General features: G+C 42.3%; 1 protein-coding gene across 2 annotated transcripts in view; it reads right to left on the bottom strand.

Annotated features, from left to right (window-relative positions):
• DENND1B (DENN domain containing 1B) overlaps positions 1-20,545 on the bottom strand; it is a 2,623,009-nt gene that overhangs the window by 880,190 nt on the left and 1,722,274 nt on the right. For both annotated transcript variants that reach the window (XM_069641511.1, XM_069641512.1), the window contains one exon: positions 10,679-10,724. In XM_069641511.1, the coding sequence (XP_069497612.1) occupies positions 10,679-10,724 (46 nt within the window). The remainder of the gene's footprint in view (positions 1-10,678; positions 10,725-20,545) is intronic.

Below are 20,545 nucleotides of genomic sequence, written 5' to 3'. Positions count from 1 at the left end.
ATCCACGCTAAAGTCACCAAATTTGAAACTAGGATTCTTGAAGCTCAGTCCAATACCAAAGACATTATCTCAATTTTCAGAGACTTCGAGACTCCAACACCTTCGCCCCAGAACCTTACTGAGGACAAGACCTGGTGCGACGGAATCCAAACAGTTATGTCGAACAAGCTGAAAATCCTCCAAACCAAAATCCAGACAACTCGACAGAACCTTATTAACATGCCTATCCCCATCGCCACCCAGTCACCAACCACAGACACTGCCACATCATTCACGTTCAAAAGCATTGAGGAAAAAGACATGCTTTATATAATGAAATCCATTAAGCTATCCAATTGTAAAGGAGACATCTGTCCTGCCGCCATCATTAACGACTGTGCTAGCACCTTCACCCCATTTCTCACTGCATTCGTCAATGCTGTTTTGCCACTGGGAAAGTCCAAGGATAAACACCATGGACCCCACCTCACCCAATAACTAAAGGCCCATCACCACAGTCACCGTTTACAAAATAAATTGGGACAGAGCTGCCTACAGGTGCAACAATTTATTGAGGACAACAAAGTCCTTGGGCTCCGTTAATCAGGCTTCCGCCCAGGACACGACACTGAGACAGCCCTTCTTGACTTAAAAAAACAGATGGATGAGGCAAGAGACTCGGGCAAACCTGCCCTTCTCCTTCTCCTTGACCTATCAGCGGCATTTGACCTTGTACATCACAAGGTCCTATGCCACCACTTAACCTCCACAGCCAAGTTCTCACCTGAAGCCACTACATGGATCTCATCCTTCCTACAAGAAAGGACCATGCAAGTCTTCTCCGACCAACATCCTATGCGGCATGCCACAAGGGTCCTGCATCTCACCCACCCTCTACAACAACTTTACACGTCCCCTCTTCTACATCCTCAACTGACTGGGTATCTCCTACACAAACTACGCGGATGATACACAAATCCTTCTCCCACTGATAGGTGACTCCAGGACCCCCAACGAAATCTACGCTACCATCCAAGCATGGATGGCGACAAACGGACTGTGTCTAAACTCTGATAAAACCGAGTTACTCCTGATAGGAGCTACTGAAATACTCAAAAACCTTGATTCTCAATTCAGCCATTTTAACAATGGTGGAATCAGAATCCCAGTCGCAGACCCAGTAAAAACTCTAGGAGTCTACCTCGATTCCAATCTATCAATGATTAGGCATGTCAACGCCAATGCCTCATCTGCAGCTTACCATGCTAAAATTCTAAACTCAGTCGGACCATTCCTCTCCAATGACAACTGCATCACCATTGCTAGAGCCATTACAGGGTTGAGACTAGACTACTACAATGCCCTCTTCCTAGGCACATCCCAAAAAAACATGGATAAATTATAAGTTATCCAAAATAATTCCCTGCATGCAGGCATCGGCATACCCAAAAGGGAACATCACTGCCACCAGAAAGCAAGCACAATGGCTCCCAATCAAAGAGCGGGTACTCTTAAAAGTCCTAGCCTTAACCCACAAGTGCATCCACCTTACCGCACCTCCTTACTTATCAGCGAGAATACACCTCTCCACACCCACAAGACGGACCAAAACGCCCTACACACACATGCTCACATTACCCAAAATTAAAAGAGCTCGAGCAGGAGGGGTCAGCTTCCCTTACCTAGCGGCCCAACATTGGAACGCCCTGCCACCACTCATGCGATCTGAAAACTCTCACCTAGCATTCAGAAAAGCTTTAAAAAACACTGATCTTCGCGTGATCACCTCTCAACACACTCCTGATCACCTTTCACCATGCTCTTCTAGCCTGGAATTACACCTGTCCTAAAATTAATACTGTATGATATGTAGCTGCTATGTATAATCTGCTAAAAAAAACATTTTCTATTATATGTAACTACACTGTTCTCCACTAATACCATGTAACCCTGCAACCATTCTCTTGTATCTAAGCTCTTCACAAGTAACAGCGCGGGCTGCATGTGCGCTATACAAATGTATAAATAAATAAATGACTCCAGGTTTACCTTGCAGTAGCTTGGCCAGCATCAAATTTTCTCAAACCAGCATTGAAGCGGATCGGGGATGCAGGGAGAGCTAGGGGTCGCTTCCTTGGTTCTGCGTTTGCTAGGAAACCTGGTCCAGGGTCTGAGGGGAATCCCAACTGGGAAGGTTTGTAGAGAGCGCTGCCACCTTCAGTGAGCAAGATTCTGAATACCATCATCTCAGTTTAGCAAACCCAAACTGGTGAGACCTATCTGTGGGGTGAATATCCCCCCTGGGCTACTCTAACTCTACATCTTCATAGGTTTCTCCACTTCAAAAGAATTGCTGTAATCAAGACCATGGTGTGAGAGCACCAGTTCAAAGGGAGCTCCTGGGGAAGGTTTCTGTTGCCTGGTGGCAAGTATTTAAAGTCTTCAGGGCAGCAAAAGACAAATCTTATTGGGCTGTGTCCCATGGGTACAACCCAGCTCAGGTGCCTAATACATTACCCCACCCTGACTTGCATGATTCACTACTCACAAAGCTCACAATTTTCTTTTTGTATTCGTTTATTAAAAAATACTTATACAATCGCCAAAATACAATTCTTATCAAATATATAAAGACATTCCAATACATTAGATAAAAAAAATGAAAAAGGGAATCCCAATCAGATAAATACACTTTAAAAGCAACATCACAGTACATTTCCAATTTATCATATTAATTCCAAAAAAAAGAAATTCATCCCTCAAGTTTTAGGCAGGTAAAATGGAAATTGCTGCAATCACCAAAGATGGATCCAAGGACTGTTCCACTGGATTTATATATTTGGTTTTTGCACTTAAACTTTAAAACAAGCATTTACCTTGCACATTTTGATTTTCATTTTAGTGTGAGGGTCAGATACGTTTGGGACACAAGGACAATTAGCTCAAATTGGACAATGTAACACAGACTGTTCCCTAGTTTTGATTTCATAAGTAGGAAAACTCATTTGGATAGGGATAGAGAGGCCTTTTTCCAAACCCTTTACTTCAATAAAATGTCTAATGTTAAGAACATTACAACTTAGTGTCCGTCTATCTTTTCTCATCCCTCACAATCCCCAATTACCTGGTGTGACGAATCTGAGGATGTCGTCCCTTCTCCCCTGGTGGTGGACCTTTCCCCCCATGGGGCCATGGCGGTGTGTCCACAGTACAATATTCCACCAAGGGGGTGGTGCACAGGGGGAGGGGATTGCATGGGAGAGGAAGCCCCTTATGGATTAGAGATGATTGTTCTCAGGGAATGCAGTATTTCTCTGCATTTATAAACCCAACCCCTTCTCCAATACCAAATACTCCCCCCCTACCCTTGTATGGAAAACTAATCTACTCTGTTGCAAGGTTTACCATATTGATACACTTGACAAACCTGAAATATCCAAGAATTCCAAGTATCTTGCTTCAGACAGGAAAACTAGTACTTGGACAAAGATCACCACTCCGAGGAAGCAAAGTGAGCGGTCTAATTTATCTCGAAATGTCAATTGCCGGAAGGGAGGCAGCCGGCCGACTCAGGAGTTCAAAAGGAACTCGGCTGTTGAACAGCTGAGAGACGAGCCTGAGGGAGACGAGCCTCCCAAAAACGAGTCTCGGGAGAACGGTTCTTCGAAGAGGCATAGTCGGAAGCTGAAGAGGAAGCCACGGAGCAAGTTAGAGGAAGGCACGACAAAGGTCCAAGTTGGAAGGACCAAGTGGGTTTTTGCTGGTACTTACCTCAAGGCTACCCGGGTTCTGGTGAACAACCTGCCTGGCAGGATGCACAGCCGGGAGAAGAGAGACGCCGCCCGAAGCGATGCAGACCCCGCCACTCTCCGGGAAGCTGCCGAAGCCTCAGCGAGCAACACAGAGACCGGGGAAACACGGGTACCATTAAAGAAGAAAAAAACGGTACGCAGGTTTACCAAAAGGTGTTGAAGATCCAGAGGAGCTTGAGATAGAATCTAAGAAGAGGGTCTGGGACCCGAAACAAAATCAAAGAAAATTATCTACTTCGAAGGAGAGTGGACCAAGGGGGAGTAACACTGCTGTGCAAGTATGGGACCCATACCCATATCAGAAAACAAGGTCTTAGGTCCAGAGGGTCTGGGACCCTGTGAAACCAGGAGGACAAAGACCCTGGGAATAATAAAGTAAATCCTATACTTGGCGGAGAGGGATCCGATTTAATAGGATATCAAGACTGAAAATGTAAGAGACTGTACTTTATTTGGGATTCAGCATCCTAACAGAAGAAAAAAGTCTGCACCACCCCAGTCGAAAACTTTGTGGTTTTGAACATTTTCTTTTCAAAACTTTAATTCCAGCAAATCTGGGAACTTTTCTGTTCATTGAGAACAACAAGAACACTGATTATTTTAGTTAAGAATATCAATACACAGTTATTTTAGATTGTGAGTGTTAGGGACAGGAGTATGTTTTTTACATGACTGACAGACATTTTACTTTTTGACTTCCTGTCATTTTCATTAGTTAACTTTGAGGCAGGGAAACCCCTCATAGCATGATGGATAGAGAGGTGTTTTTCCAATCTTTGTGTGTTAATAAAGGTCTTTGGCCAAAAATATGCCACCACTGTGTCTGACTCATACTTCTGCACCCTTACACTGGCCATTTAACATTAACAATCCCCATGCCTCACACAGTTCAACCCAAAGAGAGCCAACTTCATGCTGCCTTTTCCCATAATCCATATACCAGTCCTTGCTTGTTTTCAAAAAATACTCTGGCGTAAGACAAATTACCGTTAAATCCCCAGCCAATAAGATCTCTCCTTCTGGATCTCCAATCTTAATTATCTTATTTAAAGCAGACAAAAAAAGTGGATATCTAAATGGGCACAGTGCCAGTTGATGTTAATCAGCAGAATTGGTTTACGGAATGTGTCCCCTGAGAAAGATCTTTTTGCTGCCAAAATATCCTTAAAGGCCTGGGAGAAATAATTACCAACAAAGCCCTGAGTATTATCAAATGCAATAAGACCACCCCTGATGGCCTTCCTCCACGGGCATTATTGGCAAGTTGTGTAAAGCACTGATAGCCATCCCAGTGTAATAGCTCTGTTGCACTAGAAGCTTGCAAATATATATAACCGGACAAAGGCTGAGGAGACTTAACAGTTTGACATTATGCATTAATTTGATGAAACCTCTGACATTCCAGGATAGCAAACCTATCCCGTTCAATCCCTGGGGGCTCTTCTCATCATTATCCCACACTTCACGCCCATCACTAAGCGATACCTGGTAATGACTAATTTCATTTTTATCTGCCAAAAATGCCGGAAGCCAAGACCAGTCATCCCATAACTGGGGTTTAGTAAAACATAATTTTCTTGAGACACTCCATTCACCACACGTAATTTCTAAATCCTTTTTAGCGCATGATATTTCTGAGAGGAACTGGTTTTGTATTTTGATTTTACCATTTGAGCTCACAGTTGTTTGCTAGATTTTTTAATGTTAGGATTAGAAGATATAATTGCCGGCCCAGTCTGGTCTCTAACCCGTTGCAGATTCTAGCCACTTGACTTTGGTACATTCGTACATTCATCCAAATCCTTTTGAGTGGCACAATCTTTCACCTCAAGCACATTCGATTCATAACCCTCAATTACAAATTGCTCATCACTGTGTGAGTGGGCAGCCTGACCGACATAAAAATCCCATCAAAGCACAATAAAAAAGCCTCACGCCACCAAAGTATAACATCTAATCAAATATGAATCTCCATTAAAATGAAGGCAGTCCTCAGCTCTTTATTTATGGTAGTGTTTGATAGGGCTGAGCTCTGGGAATTACTTCTGAGAACTGGCATGTGGTGTTGTGGCAACTTTCTTTTTTTTCCGTCTGTTTTAGCCACACAACAAGCAACAACCGTGTGAGCCGTGCAAGCACTACTGTACAGCTATCCAGTTTCATGAATAGCAATGAGCCAGAAGGTGACCAAGCTGGGCGCTCATTCTGGCCATACCAAAACCTGCACAAGCCCTCATGTATGAGAAGACAATATGGGGAATGTCGGAGCAAGTATTATCACAAGCAAATAAATCATAATGAACATATTAAAAAAACAGAACTTGAACAAGTTCCCATGTACGAGATGTAAATGGGGGAAAATTGGAACAAGTAGAACCTCAAGACAATGAAGAAGCACAGCAAAGTAATACAACTGTGCTAGATTGAAGGACAGTGAAGAGGTCCTGGTGAAAGAAGCACATTAGGCAGTGAGCTTTTGGGGAGAGATACCTGGCAGAGATGTATACCAGGGGATCTACAGGACCCCAGAAAAGGATTACTTGCAGGGAAGTATACTAGACAATCCATTCAAAGCATATGGAAGAATAAGACATTGTGGTGAGATACCTGGCAGGGGAGTATGCCAGGGGATCTAGGAAGCTGATGAAAGGAAACCCCTGGAAGGCAGAACACTAGGCACTTTGAAAATAATGAATAACATTCAAATTGTAGGAAGATACCTGTCAGGAAAGTACACCAGGGGATCTAAATAACCTACTTTGCATTCCTGGCAGAAGAGTTTACCAGGAGGTCCACACTTTTTGCTATTTTCAAGAAACTGTTGGGAAAAGACACTTTTGACATCCTACCTGAAAAATCCACGGGAAGGGAACCACCCTCTGGATCCAAGGATTTCTCCTGGGAAAAGACTATTTCTATTGAATGCATCTGCTTGCTTTAATTGTGAACACGTTTTGGCCCAACATAAGCCAGAGACATTTTCCTTGCACTTTTAGTTGTTCCTTTTCGGTGTGTGGGTCAGATTAGTATGTTTTGGACACAAGGACAGTTTATATTATTTTGGCACAGACTGACCCTTTCGTTTTAGTTTCCTAAGTAGAGAAACTCTTTAGGATAGGGAAAAAGGCCTTTATCTAACCCTTTTATTTGAATAAAGTTGTCTGATAATGAAAAATGTACAATTTTGTGTCTTCCTCTCATTTCTGACCCCTCACAGAGACTTCTCTTCCGACACTGCCATGATCTCGTCTTTGTGGTTCTCGGCAGGCTTGATTTTCATTACTCTGCCCGTCTTCCTCATGCCAATAGGCCCATAGGAACAAGTATGTGTTTGTCTATGGTTTTTAACAGGAGTTCAATATTACAATATGCCAAACATAGCTGAGAAGGCAATGACTGGTGACTATTATCCCTCACAAGGGCCGGGGGAATCCCAGGTGGTCTTCCAGTGAACCATCTTCACCCCACCAAGGTTGGTCTCCCCCATGTCGTGCTCCTGCAGATGGCCAGCCCCAGCATCAGAGTCGGGTAGTTTCTGCCCTTCCCTGGACAAATGGGGTCGGGGGATGGACTTGGAAAGTTAGTGACGACTTCACTAGATTCATCACACAATGCATAGGTGTATAGGAGCCTACCATTGCACTCAGTCTTAAACACAGCGGCACATGAATGTGATATAGCTGCCCCAGGACCATTGGTGAGGAAGAGGGACACCCAGCAGAGGTGAAAACAGGACAGTCATCAGACAAAGGTGTCACCAGAAGGGTAAGGCCAGGAAACAGGTCATTGCCAAGGAGAAGTGCCTGCGTCGACTCCCATGATCTAGAAGATCTTGCTGCAGTGTTTGACAGGTATGATAATCAACGCAAAGAAAGCACTTTGGCACTATGTTCTGTGGTTAGACAATCAAAATATTCCATTTGGCACCTATAGAATGAGTGGAAAGTGATATTGAGAGGCAACACATTTGGTATCTAGTTTCAAGACATAACTAATATTTATAACCATATTGGTATGTGTAGATTACATATCAGCCCTGGGTGGTGCACACATCACCCTCAACGAATCGATGGGAGTTTCAGCCACAATCCTAAATATGCTGACAATGTAAGGACAGCATCGGGTGGTGAGTTGCCAGCACGATATGGCACAGGAATGCTTGAAAATATTTTGGGCCATGCATTTATTTATTTACAAACCAAGCACTGGCTGTCCTATGTTGTTTGCCTCCCTGGAAGTAAGACATGCAGTATCATCTGGCAAGTAATATTTTGGGTGCAACACTCCTCCAGGGAACTGTGCCAAATGTAAGGAGTCAGGCGCATCATGCACTAGGGGAAACAAGTGGCATTGCACCTTGGGCCGCAGCAGTGTTTTCTCATAACAAACGGGACAAGACAAACATCTGGGATGTTGGTCTGTGTACTGGCTAAACTAGCATCATCAAGGTTAGTGACACTCCTTACAGGTTGCCTTTGATAGAGTCGACGGATAGCGAGGGTACTGGCTAAACTAGCATCGCCAGCCATGGACCTGCTCTCCGACACGTGTCGCGTGACATGCACACTGGATCCTCTTGTCTTTTAAAGGCTGCACATGAGGGTGACCAATGTGCTTGCATGTATGTGCTGGCGACTGCCAGTATCCTCAATGGAAAGAAAAAACTGGGAGATGCAACAGTAATAAAAGAAGGACTCTCTGCAAAGGACGGATGCACAAAAATCAGATTCTGGGAAACCACAGCATTGCTAAAGGACATGAAAGATGGTATATTTTGTGCAACTTCTTATAAGTGCCTCACAGGTGTAGGTGAGAACTTTTGGAAGTTGAAGCAACATACTGTAGCGTGCATATAAACCTGAAAAAGTACAAAGTCTAATTTCATATACAGCATTCTACTCTACTACACAGAGGCACGTGATTCATGTCCTATGCCAGTCAAGACAGTTTTGAAGCGTGCAAAATGAGACAGTCCGGCATGGTCAGTGGACCCTTTTTTGCTGATTTATTGTTTAATTTCCTTATCATAGCTACTTACATTAGAAAAAGAGGATTTCTAGTTACTAACTCATAACCGTTTGTGTTGTATCCTTTTTATTGGGCAAAATTACCTTTCTATGGCTACAGGTTTAAGGATTGTTTGCAGTTTCAGGTGCACATTTTTCCAGCTTCCTACATGAGCCCATTGATGCCAATGCTAAATAAATCCTACTGCCTAACTCTTGGTTGGTGGTACTTCATGATCCTTTGAACACGAAGGCGATACATCTTTACTGCGCACTAGGACACCTATACCATATGCCAATCTCTTAATCTACTTGTGCAATACAGCAATTCATGGAAACTGTTGCTAGTGCATTTACAGTTCCTAGAGTGATTCTAATGTGTCATTGCAATAGCCACAGAGGCACAATAAATGTCATGTAACGCAAAGCATGTTTTTTCTGTGGCAACTCTAAGAAAATGTTTCAAATGTGTGAGTGACATTCACAGTGCAGACTGTATGAGAGTAACATTCTTTGTGCCTAGATCTACTCAGCCCTTTTTCTCTTCCACGGCTACTTCATAGATTTGTCCCACCTGTCTTTTCATGGCATTCTCTGCGCATTTTCTATATGGTCAAGTTGCACATTAGCAGCACCCTGTTCTGCATTGATCTGCTCAATGTATTAGATACCACAGCAACCTCAGTGGTAGGTTTCACTTGTCTGTGGAACATTTGCTGTGTATTATACGCATGTAGATTGCAGTGAGTAGCAGTCTTTGTGTTTTGGTGAGCTCACACCTCCACCTGTCTGTTGTGCCATGCCTTGTGAGTTTGTTTCACAATCTTGTTGCTCCCTGCTTTGAAACTTGTGGAAACCTAAGCCTTTCTATTCATAACATGCTACAGCTAGTTAAGTGCAGTGGATGGTAAGGTGTTGGACGTGTAAGGTAACACCACGCTTTCAGGGGACCTTGAGTGGCTCCACAGTCAATCCTTGTGTGAACAAACTGGTTTGTGACCGACGCTGTTTTCTATTTGTATGCATTTTACACACACCAATAGCGGATTAGGTGCCTCAGAAGAGTTCTTCAGTCATTTCTTTTTCATGGTCGGTGTGCCCCCTACCAGTCACCCCACGTACATATGTTGGCCATGTCCTAAGTATGTCTCTGTGTTGGTAGGATGATATATAGAGTGGCTGTGAGTATCTGGGTGTCTACCATCCTCTGTGATTCCATAGATAGTTCCTGGGTGAGTGTTGTCATCTTTATGTGTTGTGTGTTCAATGTATCCTATCTTTCGTCTCATGGCCTAGAACTGGTGTGTGGAGCCGTCTGTGTATGCGGAATGCTGTTAGCATGTAAACTGTGTGAATGTTTGGAGCATAGCAATTACATGCTGAGCTGCTCAAGAAGGTGAATGCTGGTTGTTGGCTTCTCCATGCCTCCTTTGAGTATCTTGTATTTGCCTACTGCTTCCATATTCCTCTAATAAGAGGAGCCTAGAAAATAGTCCACACCCTTAGTCAGAGTACGCACCCCGAGTCACTGTACGAGTGCCGCTTCATAACACAGAGTACAAATACTCCAATAATGGGCACCATTGCTTTTGTCCATAAACACTTTACTGGTTTCTATTTCTACAGCAATTATTACACGATAAAACGACTTGTACTAAAGCGAAATTCATTTTTACCTTCTATCTAACCAGATTCCCTTGGAAAAGAAAAAGTACGCTCAACCTTCTCTCAATCCATACAAAGATGTATAAAACACTAATTTTCCCACCTGGGTCTGTTCTGCATGAAAACAAACAAGATAAATATAAAAAAATTTATAATGGAAACCTGTGCATATTCCAAACAGAATGGACTACCAGATAAAATCCAAAGAATACCCACCTCTATAAGGCTGCAGTGAACTCCAATCAAATATGGCATGGGTGCACTACAACGGGAAGAAAAGAAAAAGTTGGATTGAAAACAGAGCAAATGAAATCTTTTCAACAGCGGCTAAGTGAAACGGAAGGGCCTAAAACAAGGCTCTATAGCACTGACATATTCATTCTCACAAGGCCCATGTGCAGTTGAAAAAGAATTTGCTAAAAATAATTACCAGTTTAGGGAGAGCATGTAAACTAATTGAGAAATAATAGTTTCTTTTCATGAACACAGACCCGTGGGTGTCTTAATATAGCATGTCCAAAATCTCATAAAAAGTCCTCCTAGACCCGTTACTGGAATCTCCACAATTGGGTTAGAGTCCTAATAAGTCACTGCTCCAACAGCTGCTTCATTATGCAGACAGACTTAGTCTTCTGATTTCCGAAAATGAAGCCTTTCTGCACAGATTTGATACAGTGTGCCCCATGTAATTTCTTTACTCCCTTATGTTATAACAATTTATCTTCAGACCAATATAATTGCAAGACTGAAGTCTAAATCGAATTACTAGCGATGAGCTCTTGAAAGCAGACCACACAAGATGCAGCACGTGTGGCGGGAGGCCTTGTTAGCCAGGAGGCAGCATCAAATTAAGTCTCTTTTCAACAGCACATTACGTGGCGTCATTCGAGTGACCTATATGAGTGAAACATGCCTTTATGTGCTCGATTCTAATTTTATATTTACACTTTGTAGGGAGTGTTCGATATGTTGGCATCTCTTTATATTTCTTCAAAAAGATCAGTTTACTTAAGAATCAAATTCTGTAGAAATGCATGTCTTTTCGACATTATACACAGGAAGTGACCATGTTGTGCCACACCTCTGCTGACCCTGCAAAGAGCACGGATGCAGATTGTCACCTAGAGCAGGGCTGGGCTGGACTGGGAACCAAAAGAAGCAGTGGAAATCATTTTCAAAGTGGCCTCATTTTACACATTTTCAGCGATCCCAACCATTTTCCTATGGGATCATTTGGAAATACCACACAAAAGAGGCCCAGGGTGCAGAGGCCTTCCGGGGAATCTCCAAGTTCCCTATAGGCCAGTCTACCCCTGCCATAGAGACTCTGTAAACTTCTTTGCGACTCAATCGCTGTGCCGGGGCATTTCTTCATCAGAACCTGGTGCCCATGAAACCACATGACTCGTGATTTCCCATGACGCGTGACTTCCCATGGTTAACTTCTGTAGAACGTGGCAGGTAACTTTGCAGGGGAAATAACATAGGAGAAACATGGCCACACTCCCTAATGCCCCACCTATCCCCAAACACATGATGTGCTAAATATGACTTCAAGTCCGCCCCTGAAGGAAAACTTAGGATGTTTTTTTTTTCTTGCAATACAATTCAACATGTGAATATTTCGCAACAAATCTAGGAAAAAATAAAGAAGAGAAAACAATTGCTGTATAAAAACACAATAAAGATAAAGGAAGCCCACAACACAATCCAAAATTAAGAAATTAGAACTGAATACAAATGTACAGTATATAGAAATTTAGCTTTCCAATAAATTGCGAAAATAGTTAGCAGTTTACATGAGACCTGAAACCTTAAATAAATATAGCGTAAAAAAAGAGATTAAGTTAATTTTCCAAGTTGTTTTGGTGCGCTCTTATAAGTTATGTCATAATATAGTTTGAGAGTTAATTCTGTAATTCATGAACAGACGACCAAGAAAAGTCATTCTCAAAGCAGTTAGGCCCATACAGTCCATTGACAGATGTTGTAAGGTTTCAAGCAGTGTGGTATTACAATAACGACAGTTTCTTTCAGCCCTTGGGGTACAATTCCTTGCACCCAGAATTTCTTTCGCAGGTAGCAAATTGAGTTTGATTTTGAGGAAATGTATCTTCCATCAGGCATCAGGATACTTTGTTATATAGTTCGGGATTAGATGCAAAGGTTTTCCATCCAAAACAATATAATGGTGATGACCAAGTTGTTTACATACATTAATAGTTTACATCCAGTCTGCCTCCCAGAGCTTCTTTTTAACTTTATTTGGGTTCTGAATCAAAAGGTCCAAGGAAGCGTCAACCTGATTAAGAATCGCATCAAAATTCTTATTCCAAATATTGAGGGATTAAATGTTTCCCTTATGCAGCATTCCAAGTACAGAATAAAACAAGGAACCCTGAGGGACGGTATGTAGTTTCCTCAGCAGGGATTTCCCAGGTCGAACATGCTTCCAAAGAGCTCAAGCCCAATTCAAAGCGAATCAAGGCCAGTGGAGCACCTAGAGTAAGCCAAGTGTCTGCTTCCAGTATAAACCCTCCATAGTGCCAGGACAGGACAACCTCAGCCCCATAGACACGTACCGGGAGCACCTTAGTCCTGTAAAATATAACAAGCGGGAGGCATTTAAAACGTCCATACCTCCTGTTTATCATTTTAGCTTGCATAGTCAGAACTTTAAGTTTTGCCTTTAGGAAGGCTATTTGAGGCACCAAACTGATAGGAGTCCGAAATTAGGAACCCCAAATATATGAAGTCTTAGACTCTTTACAAGTGTCTTTTAACAAGAGACCATCTTGCCTCTTGATTTTTTGGTCTGACACAGTACCAAGAATTTAGACTTTTTAGTGTTTATTACAGGTCATTAGTCTTGGCATACAAATGCACTGCACAGACCTGGCATTGTAAACCAATAGGGGTTTGGTCTATCAGACCCAGATCATCTGCACATAGTAGCCAATTAATAACCAGTTCATCTAGCTTAGGGGGAAATGAACGTGCCTCAGTTAACAACTTCCCAACGTCTGCTATACATAAGTTATAAAGCATAGGGGTGAGGACACAGCCTTGTTTTAACCCAGAAAAAGGGGAATTGGAGCAGATAACACACCTTCCATATTAAGTCGAATGCTGATACAAGTATTAATGTGGAGTTCTTTGATAGCCTATTAAAGCAGCCCCAATCCAGGGGTTTTTACCAAAGGAGGGAATGGTTTACACTATGAAAGGCCATAGTAAAATCTATGAAACAGATTTATGAAACCAAGCCTTTCGCTATAAAATTGCCCTTTAATACATTCAGTAAAAATCCATTAAGAGCTGAACCAACTCCTTAGATGAAGCCCGATTGCAACAGATCTAAAACTCCGCTGAAGAGGCCCAACTCCCTAAGGAGCTTTTCAATAAGTGAGCAGATCATCTTTCCTTGGACATCTAATAAGGCAATAGATTATAGTTCGCAGGGGAACATCTGTTACCCTTTTTGAAACATTGAATAATCCAAGATGTCCAGGAGGCAGTAATTTGTTTGGAACTAATGATCTCTAACAAAACAAAGATACAATATTAGACCATAAAATGGGATTACATTTAAGAGTGATGTTAGCTAGCCCATCAGAGCTGGGGGCCTTGAGTTTTTACTCTTTAAAATAAGAGCATAAATGTCCTACTTCTCAAACTGGATATTCCATTTATCAGACTCTGTTACAGAGCTGAAAAAAGGAATCACCTTTGTTTGTGCGTAGATTGAGTACAATTTCACCCACTCGTTTTCAGAAATAAGATTAACATAGGCAGTCGCCTGAGGATTACAGTTACTATCAATGATTTGCCAAACAGATCCACTAGTAGCTTATGATGTGCTAACCAGAGCCACCTGTCTATGCCTGAGGCAAGCTTATAATGTGCTAAATAGCGCTACCAATCCACCACTGAAGGAAAGCTCATAATATGCTAACTAGGGCCACTAGACCACTCCTGATCCACGTATCTGTGGCAACCACAAAAGTCCTGTTCCTTAAAACACAAACCAAGCACAGAAGAAAGGGAATACCACCATAGCAGTCAGACCCGTGCTGCTAGCCGGCTATTGAGATAGTGATGCGGTTTCCACTAAAAGCGTGATGCCTGCCTTACATTTTAGGATTGTGATCTTCCTTTTCAAGCACTACTGCTTCTAACCCCCTTTGCCGTCTCTATTATAAGATTTATATTTTGTTTCTTTCAAATTGTTATTAATTGTACACCACTCCATTAACTTTCAGTGAGATCACATAAAAAAAAAACATACTAAATGCATAGATTGAATAAATATGTTTCTTTCCTCACCAACAGACTTTCCACATCCCTTGATTTAGCTATAGTTTGAGCATTTTAACTACACACATTCCTCTTCTTTCATTGTCTTCTTGTCTCCGTTAGTCTTTTTCCAATCACTGTTTTTTATTTTACTATTCAGCTTCCATTTTTCACCCAGCAGTCTATTATTTCTCAATTTTTACCATTAGAAACTTAAATTCAACATTTTAGATTTGTATGCACGATTAGCACCCAGAAAGTGGTTAGCAGCCCATCGGGTTTCTTGTAAAGTGGGCTAAATCTGACAAAATAATACTAAACTCTAAACATGGTGTTAGGCTATTGAATTCACTGATCGACATCCAGTTTATAGGCAGGTGCAACTGATGGTCATTTTCTGACCAACATTACAAACTGATAGATTGCAAACTTGTAGACACATATTTTTTAGACACCTCCACGTTGCATTACATTGCACGCTGCTAAAACTGCATTTTATTCACTATGCATCTAATTACAAAATAAATTATATATAAATCCTATTCTTAGTTGTGGGCTTACATGTATCGTCGAGCTAAGAAAAACAAACATTATATAACTTGGCCACCTTTTTTTTTGTATTTTTCAAAATAGGATCTCTTGTGTTGAACCCTGATCATGTTGTAGCTTCAAGGACAATTTCTGCACTATTTCTCGTTTTGAAGCCACAGAACCGTGAGTGACTTGTCATGTTACTTATTTCTGACCTCATTTAAAAGTGCCCATATGTCTTTGCTGCTTGCTTGTCTACGGAACCTGGCTGGTTCGTGGGGACTAGGAGAGTAAGCAGAAGGGATTTGCCCTCCTATTTCATGGGGCATGGTTCAACATGCCCAGTCTCACAGTGGCACCCTATCACTGAGGGAGGTGTAAATGCCAGGTGCTGCTTCGAGACAGAGGGAGAAAGCAAAGTGGAGATGCAAACTCCAGTTTGCTGCCCTAATACACGTTGGGAAGGCACAAAGATAGAGCTCAAAATGAAAGTGTAAAAGCATTACTTCTTGCTTTTACTTTTTTAATTTGGTGCTCCAACCAGTGCAAAATGACCCATACAATCCCTAACTTTTTTTTCATGATGACTTGTGCAGCCAGTGTTAAGTACCTAATCTCAAACCTTCAAATTACATTGGTTGAAATCAGAAAAAATGTCCGTTTCTCAAACTGTTTCTCAAATGCTCTAACTAGCTCGGAGCATCCTATGGATACATGAAAAGATAACGCACAAGCCAGAGTGAATCGGTGCACTTACTGATCTGCTGATGCGTTCTGGTGCTTGATGGCCCCTGGACAAAATGCAGACCCTTCTCTGGTGTGAATGATCACAAGAAACTTTAGGCAATACTAATACTACTAGGCAATATTACTTAGTGGGTAAGACCTCTTCTATCCCCAAGCCATATCGAAAAATATGCATTGTGATTAGAAACAACTGGACACTTCTGTCTTAGGGTGTGCTATTGAAAGATTTGATTATTGGACAATTACATCGATTTGTCTTTTTACTTGTGTGCAATTTGGGTGGTGGTTTGAGGCCTAGTTTCTTTGCATCTAAAATTTGACAGGAGAAACATATTCCAATAACTCCCATAGCGCAGCCAAGCTTTTCAAAGCGAAAAGATTTGGCTCATTAATTTGGTGAACATGCATTACTTTCCTGTGCTGAACGGTAAGACAAAGGATGAGTTTATGTTTAAAAAAAAAAAAAAAAATACTATAATACAAAATAAACTGCATATTCTATATATAGCATTTTGTATAGTTGGATGCAGCGCCAGGGTGCTTGACAAGAGGTCAAGCAAGATGAGACATTGTATGTATATCTCTTTGCATGGTATTAATATAGTGCAACCTTACAAGAAGTCGTGGAGCACTGTACGATAGTAAAAACAAGGTTTACAAGAACAATGACAAGTGTGGCATTGTCCTAGAATGACAGGGATGCATGCTCAGGGTTAGGTGTTTTAAGGTCCCTGGCTTCCCAGAGGAATTCTCTAAACCGCAAAGATGTCCGTTTGTTCATGAAAATTAAAATGTCCTAAAGTTTTCCAGTTCGGAGTAGTACTGGTGTATAGTGGGGCGGTGTGTTCCACTGTATCAGTGTGTAACAGGAGAAAGTCTGTTGCATGGTCTTCTCCTTACAGCATTTTCTATTTTCCAATTCACGATGTTGCACTTGCCACTTGAAATGGCTTGTTGGTTAGGCAAAGCAGCGCTTGAGTTGATATAGCATAGAACATAATGCATGAGGTTTTGAGAAAGAGCCAGGCTTGAATCTGCAGCCAGAGTAGCCTTTTGAGAGTGGAAGCACAGTATGACCTGAAAGCCAACATTAGAAAGCCAACTCTGACAATTAGAACACTTAAATATTCTGCGTGGTGCGTCAAGTTGGGAAACAAATATCCATCTTAGGTCAAACCCAATAAGGTACATTCTAATATTTACTGTGTACGATCCCCCTGATGGTTCTCAGAGCACCTCAATTTTGCTTTCTGTTGTAAGAGAATGGCTTTGGTCTAACCCTGATGGTGAGCATTTGTTGTACGGGATCAAAATGTGTATTGCGACATTGCTAAAAAATGTAAATATTTGCAGAGTGACGCTCTGGCTTCAAGTTCAGGGTTGAAGAGGCACTAAATGGTCAACCTTGGCGAATAACTTTGATTTATCAATGCCATCGGATATGCACCTGGGAGATATTGCTCTAGTTGACCAGGAACAATGGAAAAAGTCACAGTAAAATTGATTTTGTATTCATGACTAGAATCATCAAGAAGACAGTTGTTAGTTCACGATTGATACCAAACTCCAGAAGTGTTCACTGCATACGTGAATTAAGATTGACCATGTGCGTTAGGGAGGCTACAAAACTAGAGGGCTATTTTTAGGTAAGTTCGCTGGCAAATCGGATAAGGTGGAGCTATGTAAATATTGCTAAAATCAACGTGCTATACTACCACTGATCCCGTATTGCAAAGGTGTTTTTTCAATTTAAATGGCAATTTAATAATTGGTAGATCAGCAGAATAGACGGTACAAATAGGTAAAAAGACAATAGGCGATTGTGGTGGCAGAGCTAACGATAATCATAGAATTTGCAATCACCATGTTGCATTTAGGAAAAGCAAGTTTATGAAACACATTAGGTCAGTGTGGAAGGAGACGTGTGATCTGGCGAAATTAACTACTGTAGCTGCACTGAAAACGAAATATAAAAACTGTTGGAGATGGTAGCTGGATGTTCATGATGCAGCTGGGCTGTTTAACCTGTCACTAAATCAATATTTGTTTCTCACCCACGCTTGGGCAGTCACTTCACATTGGCGGTGAGCAGGCAGAAGACCCAAGAAACAGCCCTGCAGCCTGTGGCCAAGCACAGTGTTGCAGACCTTGAGTAACCTTGGCAGATGATCCGGGCCCGTTTAACAGATTAGGGGGCCCAGGGGTGAATGCCATGTACCATGGGCACACACGGCCATTGATGAACGTGCCGGGTGCTAGACATAGGCAACCGGCAACGTGGTGAAGACTCATGCACCACATGACCCAAGAAACCCATTGTTGATGTTGCAAAGCATCAAGTATGAGCAGACTGCGTGCCACCTTAGGACAGCGAAGTACAAGTCACAAATAAAAGTGACAGAGGAAAGAATGTAGTGCACGGAAAGTATAGGTATCAATTCATCAACAGACCATAAGTAAGCAAAACATGCACACAAAAAAGAAAAAAGGGGGTCACAAGGAACAAGTAAAAAATGCAGGACATCACAATACACCCATCAGCATGTTTTCTTCCAGACCCGGAATAACGAGCAATTCCTTGGCTGCACTGCAAGGATTTATTTATTATTTTATTTATTGCATTTGTGCAACTCCCAGACATGGAGGTATCATGGCGATGGTATAGTGATAATAGAACAATAGGTACAGAAATTGAGACATTAAATCATATTTGTTGAACAGTCAGGTTTTCACAAGATTTTTGAAGGTTGGGTAGGATGGCTTGCTTCTGATGTTGGGAGGTAGAGAGTTCCAGAGAGCGCAGTGACACAAAAATGTACACCTCCTGCTCTATTGCTTTTAGATTGTGGGGTGAGCAGAGTGAGGCAGGCAGATAAACGTGTGCTGTTTCTGGGCAATGCTGTTGTTGAGGAAGATGGAGGCATCTTTGTAGATACAACAGTGTGCATTGGTCAAAGTTGTGAAGTCCATGCAGGATTTGATGGGTAACCAGTGGACCTCTCGCCGGTTTGCTGAAATGTGGTCTGATTGACGTAAGCCCAATGCTGCACCCAGGGCTTTATTTTGAAGAAGTTGGAGTTTGGTGAGGCTAGATCCAGAGGTACCCATGAGAAGTACATTACTAATGAGAAGTACATTACAATAGTCCAGTTCACTGATGAGAGCTCTTGCATATGTAAGGCAGTTACCTGGTGAAATAAATTGTCTACTCAAGGAGATGAGAGAAGCCAATGCATCGATGTGTTTGGTCATAGACAGGTCTGCATACAGATGGACACCCAGGGTTCTGACATGCTTCAGGGCAGGTATGACAGTGTCAATGGGAAAAGGGGAAATGGCCATGTCAAGTTTTTTCAGACAGTAGGGGAGAACACAATGAGCAGCTCAATTGTTTTTGTCATTAAGGCAAAGATTGTGGGTGGTCACCCACCTTTGGATAGTACTGTACACCCTATTAATAGCAACAGTATCACAGGTATGATTTACCTGTGATGTGGATGACGATTTGGGGGTTGTCAGTAAATTTGGTGTAGATAATAATAATACATATGGAATCTAAAAGATCGAAAGGTGCTTGGTGTAAGTATTGTTAAGTGCAGGTGAAAGGCAGGAGCCTTGGAGAATACCCAGGGGAACAGTGATGGGATTGGCTGCCAAGTCTCCGGTGAAGACACTTTAAGTGCAATCTTTTAGGAAGGGTTTGACCCAAGTGGTGTCCTCCGCGGAGAAATGGAAATGTGAGCTGAGGTGCTGGCATAGGGTTTCATGGTCCACTAGGTCGAATGCTGCAGAGAGGTGAAGGAGGAGAATGGCCAGGTTACCCGAGTCACTGAGGTTGTCAAGTTGGATTTTGAGGTCCCGCAAGGCTGCTTCAGTACTATGCTTAGGGCAGAAGGTGGTTTGTCTTGCTCCTAGAAGGTGGTGGTGGTGTTCTAAGAACAGTTGGAGTAGGCAATAGGGTCCAGTATTGTGAGCAGGAAAGGGATAGTGGTAATGGGGCGGTAGTTAGTCGCAAGTCTCAGGTCGAGTAACCTTTTCTTGAGGAGTGAGATACCCAAACTGCTTGATGCTGGCAGGGACCACATTGGTGGAGAAAGAGGCGTTGACAAATTCTGTAATGATGGGAGTCAAGGTGGTAGCACAGAGCTTGACTATGTGAGCAGGGCAAGTATCTCCCTTGCAGATTAAAGGTTTCAGTGATTGGATGGTTTCCAGAACCATTGCTTGAGATACTTGGGAGAAAGTGAAGGGTGGCGGCAAGGGAGGTTTGGGCGGGGCTGGAATCACCGGGTCTGCAGAACGAGGGAGTTTGGCAGTGAATTTTGCTTTTTTCACAGTGATTTTGTCATGTAGATTGTCCATTTTGGTGGTGAGGGCAGCTTGGATGGTGGAGCACCAGACTTTGTCAGACCAGGTCGGGGTACTGGTGGGGATTGGGTTTTCTAGCTCTCTCAGTATCGAAAATAGTTCCTTTGCGTTAGAACTGGCATTGGAGATTCTAGAATTATA

Source organism: Ambystoma mexicanum, chromosome 1q (assembly GCF_040938575.1).
Source record: "Ambystoma mexicanum isolate Mex_15411 chromosome 1q, UKY_AmexF1_1, whole genome shotgun sequence".
Classification (NCBI taxonomy): domain Eukaryota; kingdom Metazoa; phylum Chordata; class Amphibia; order Caudata; family Ambystomatidae; genus Ambystoma; species Ambystoma mexicanum.
The sequence above is the reverse complement of the archived record's forward strand: the minus strand, read 5'-3'. Positions and strand labels throughout refer to the sequence as shown.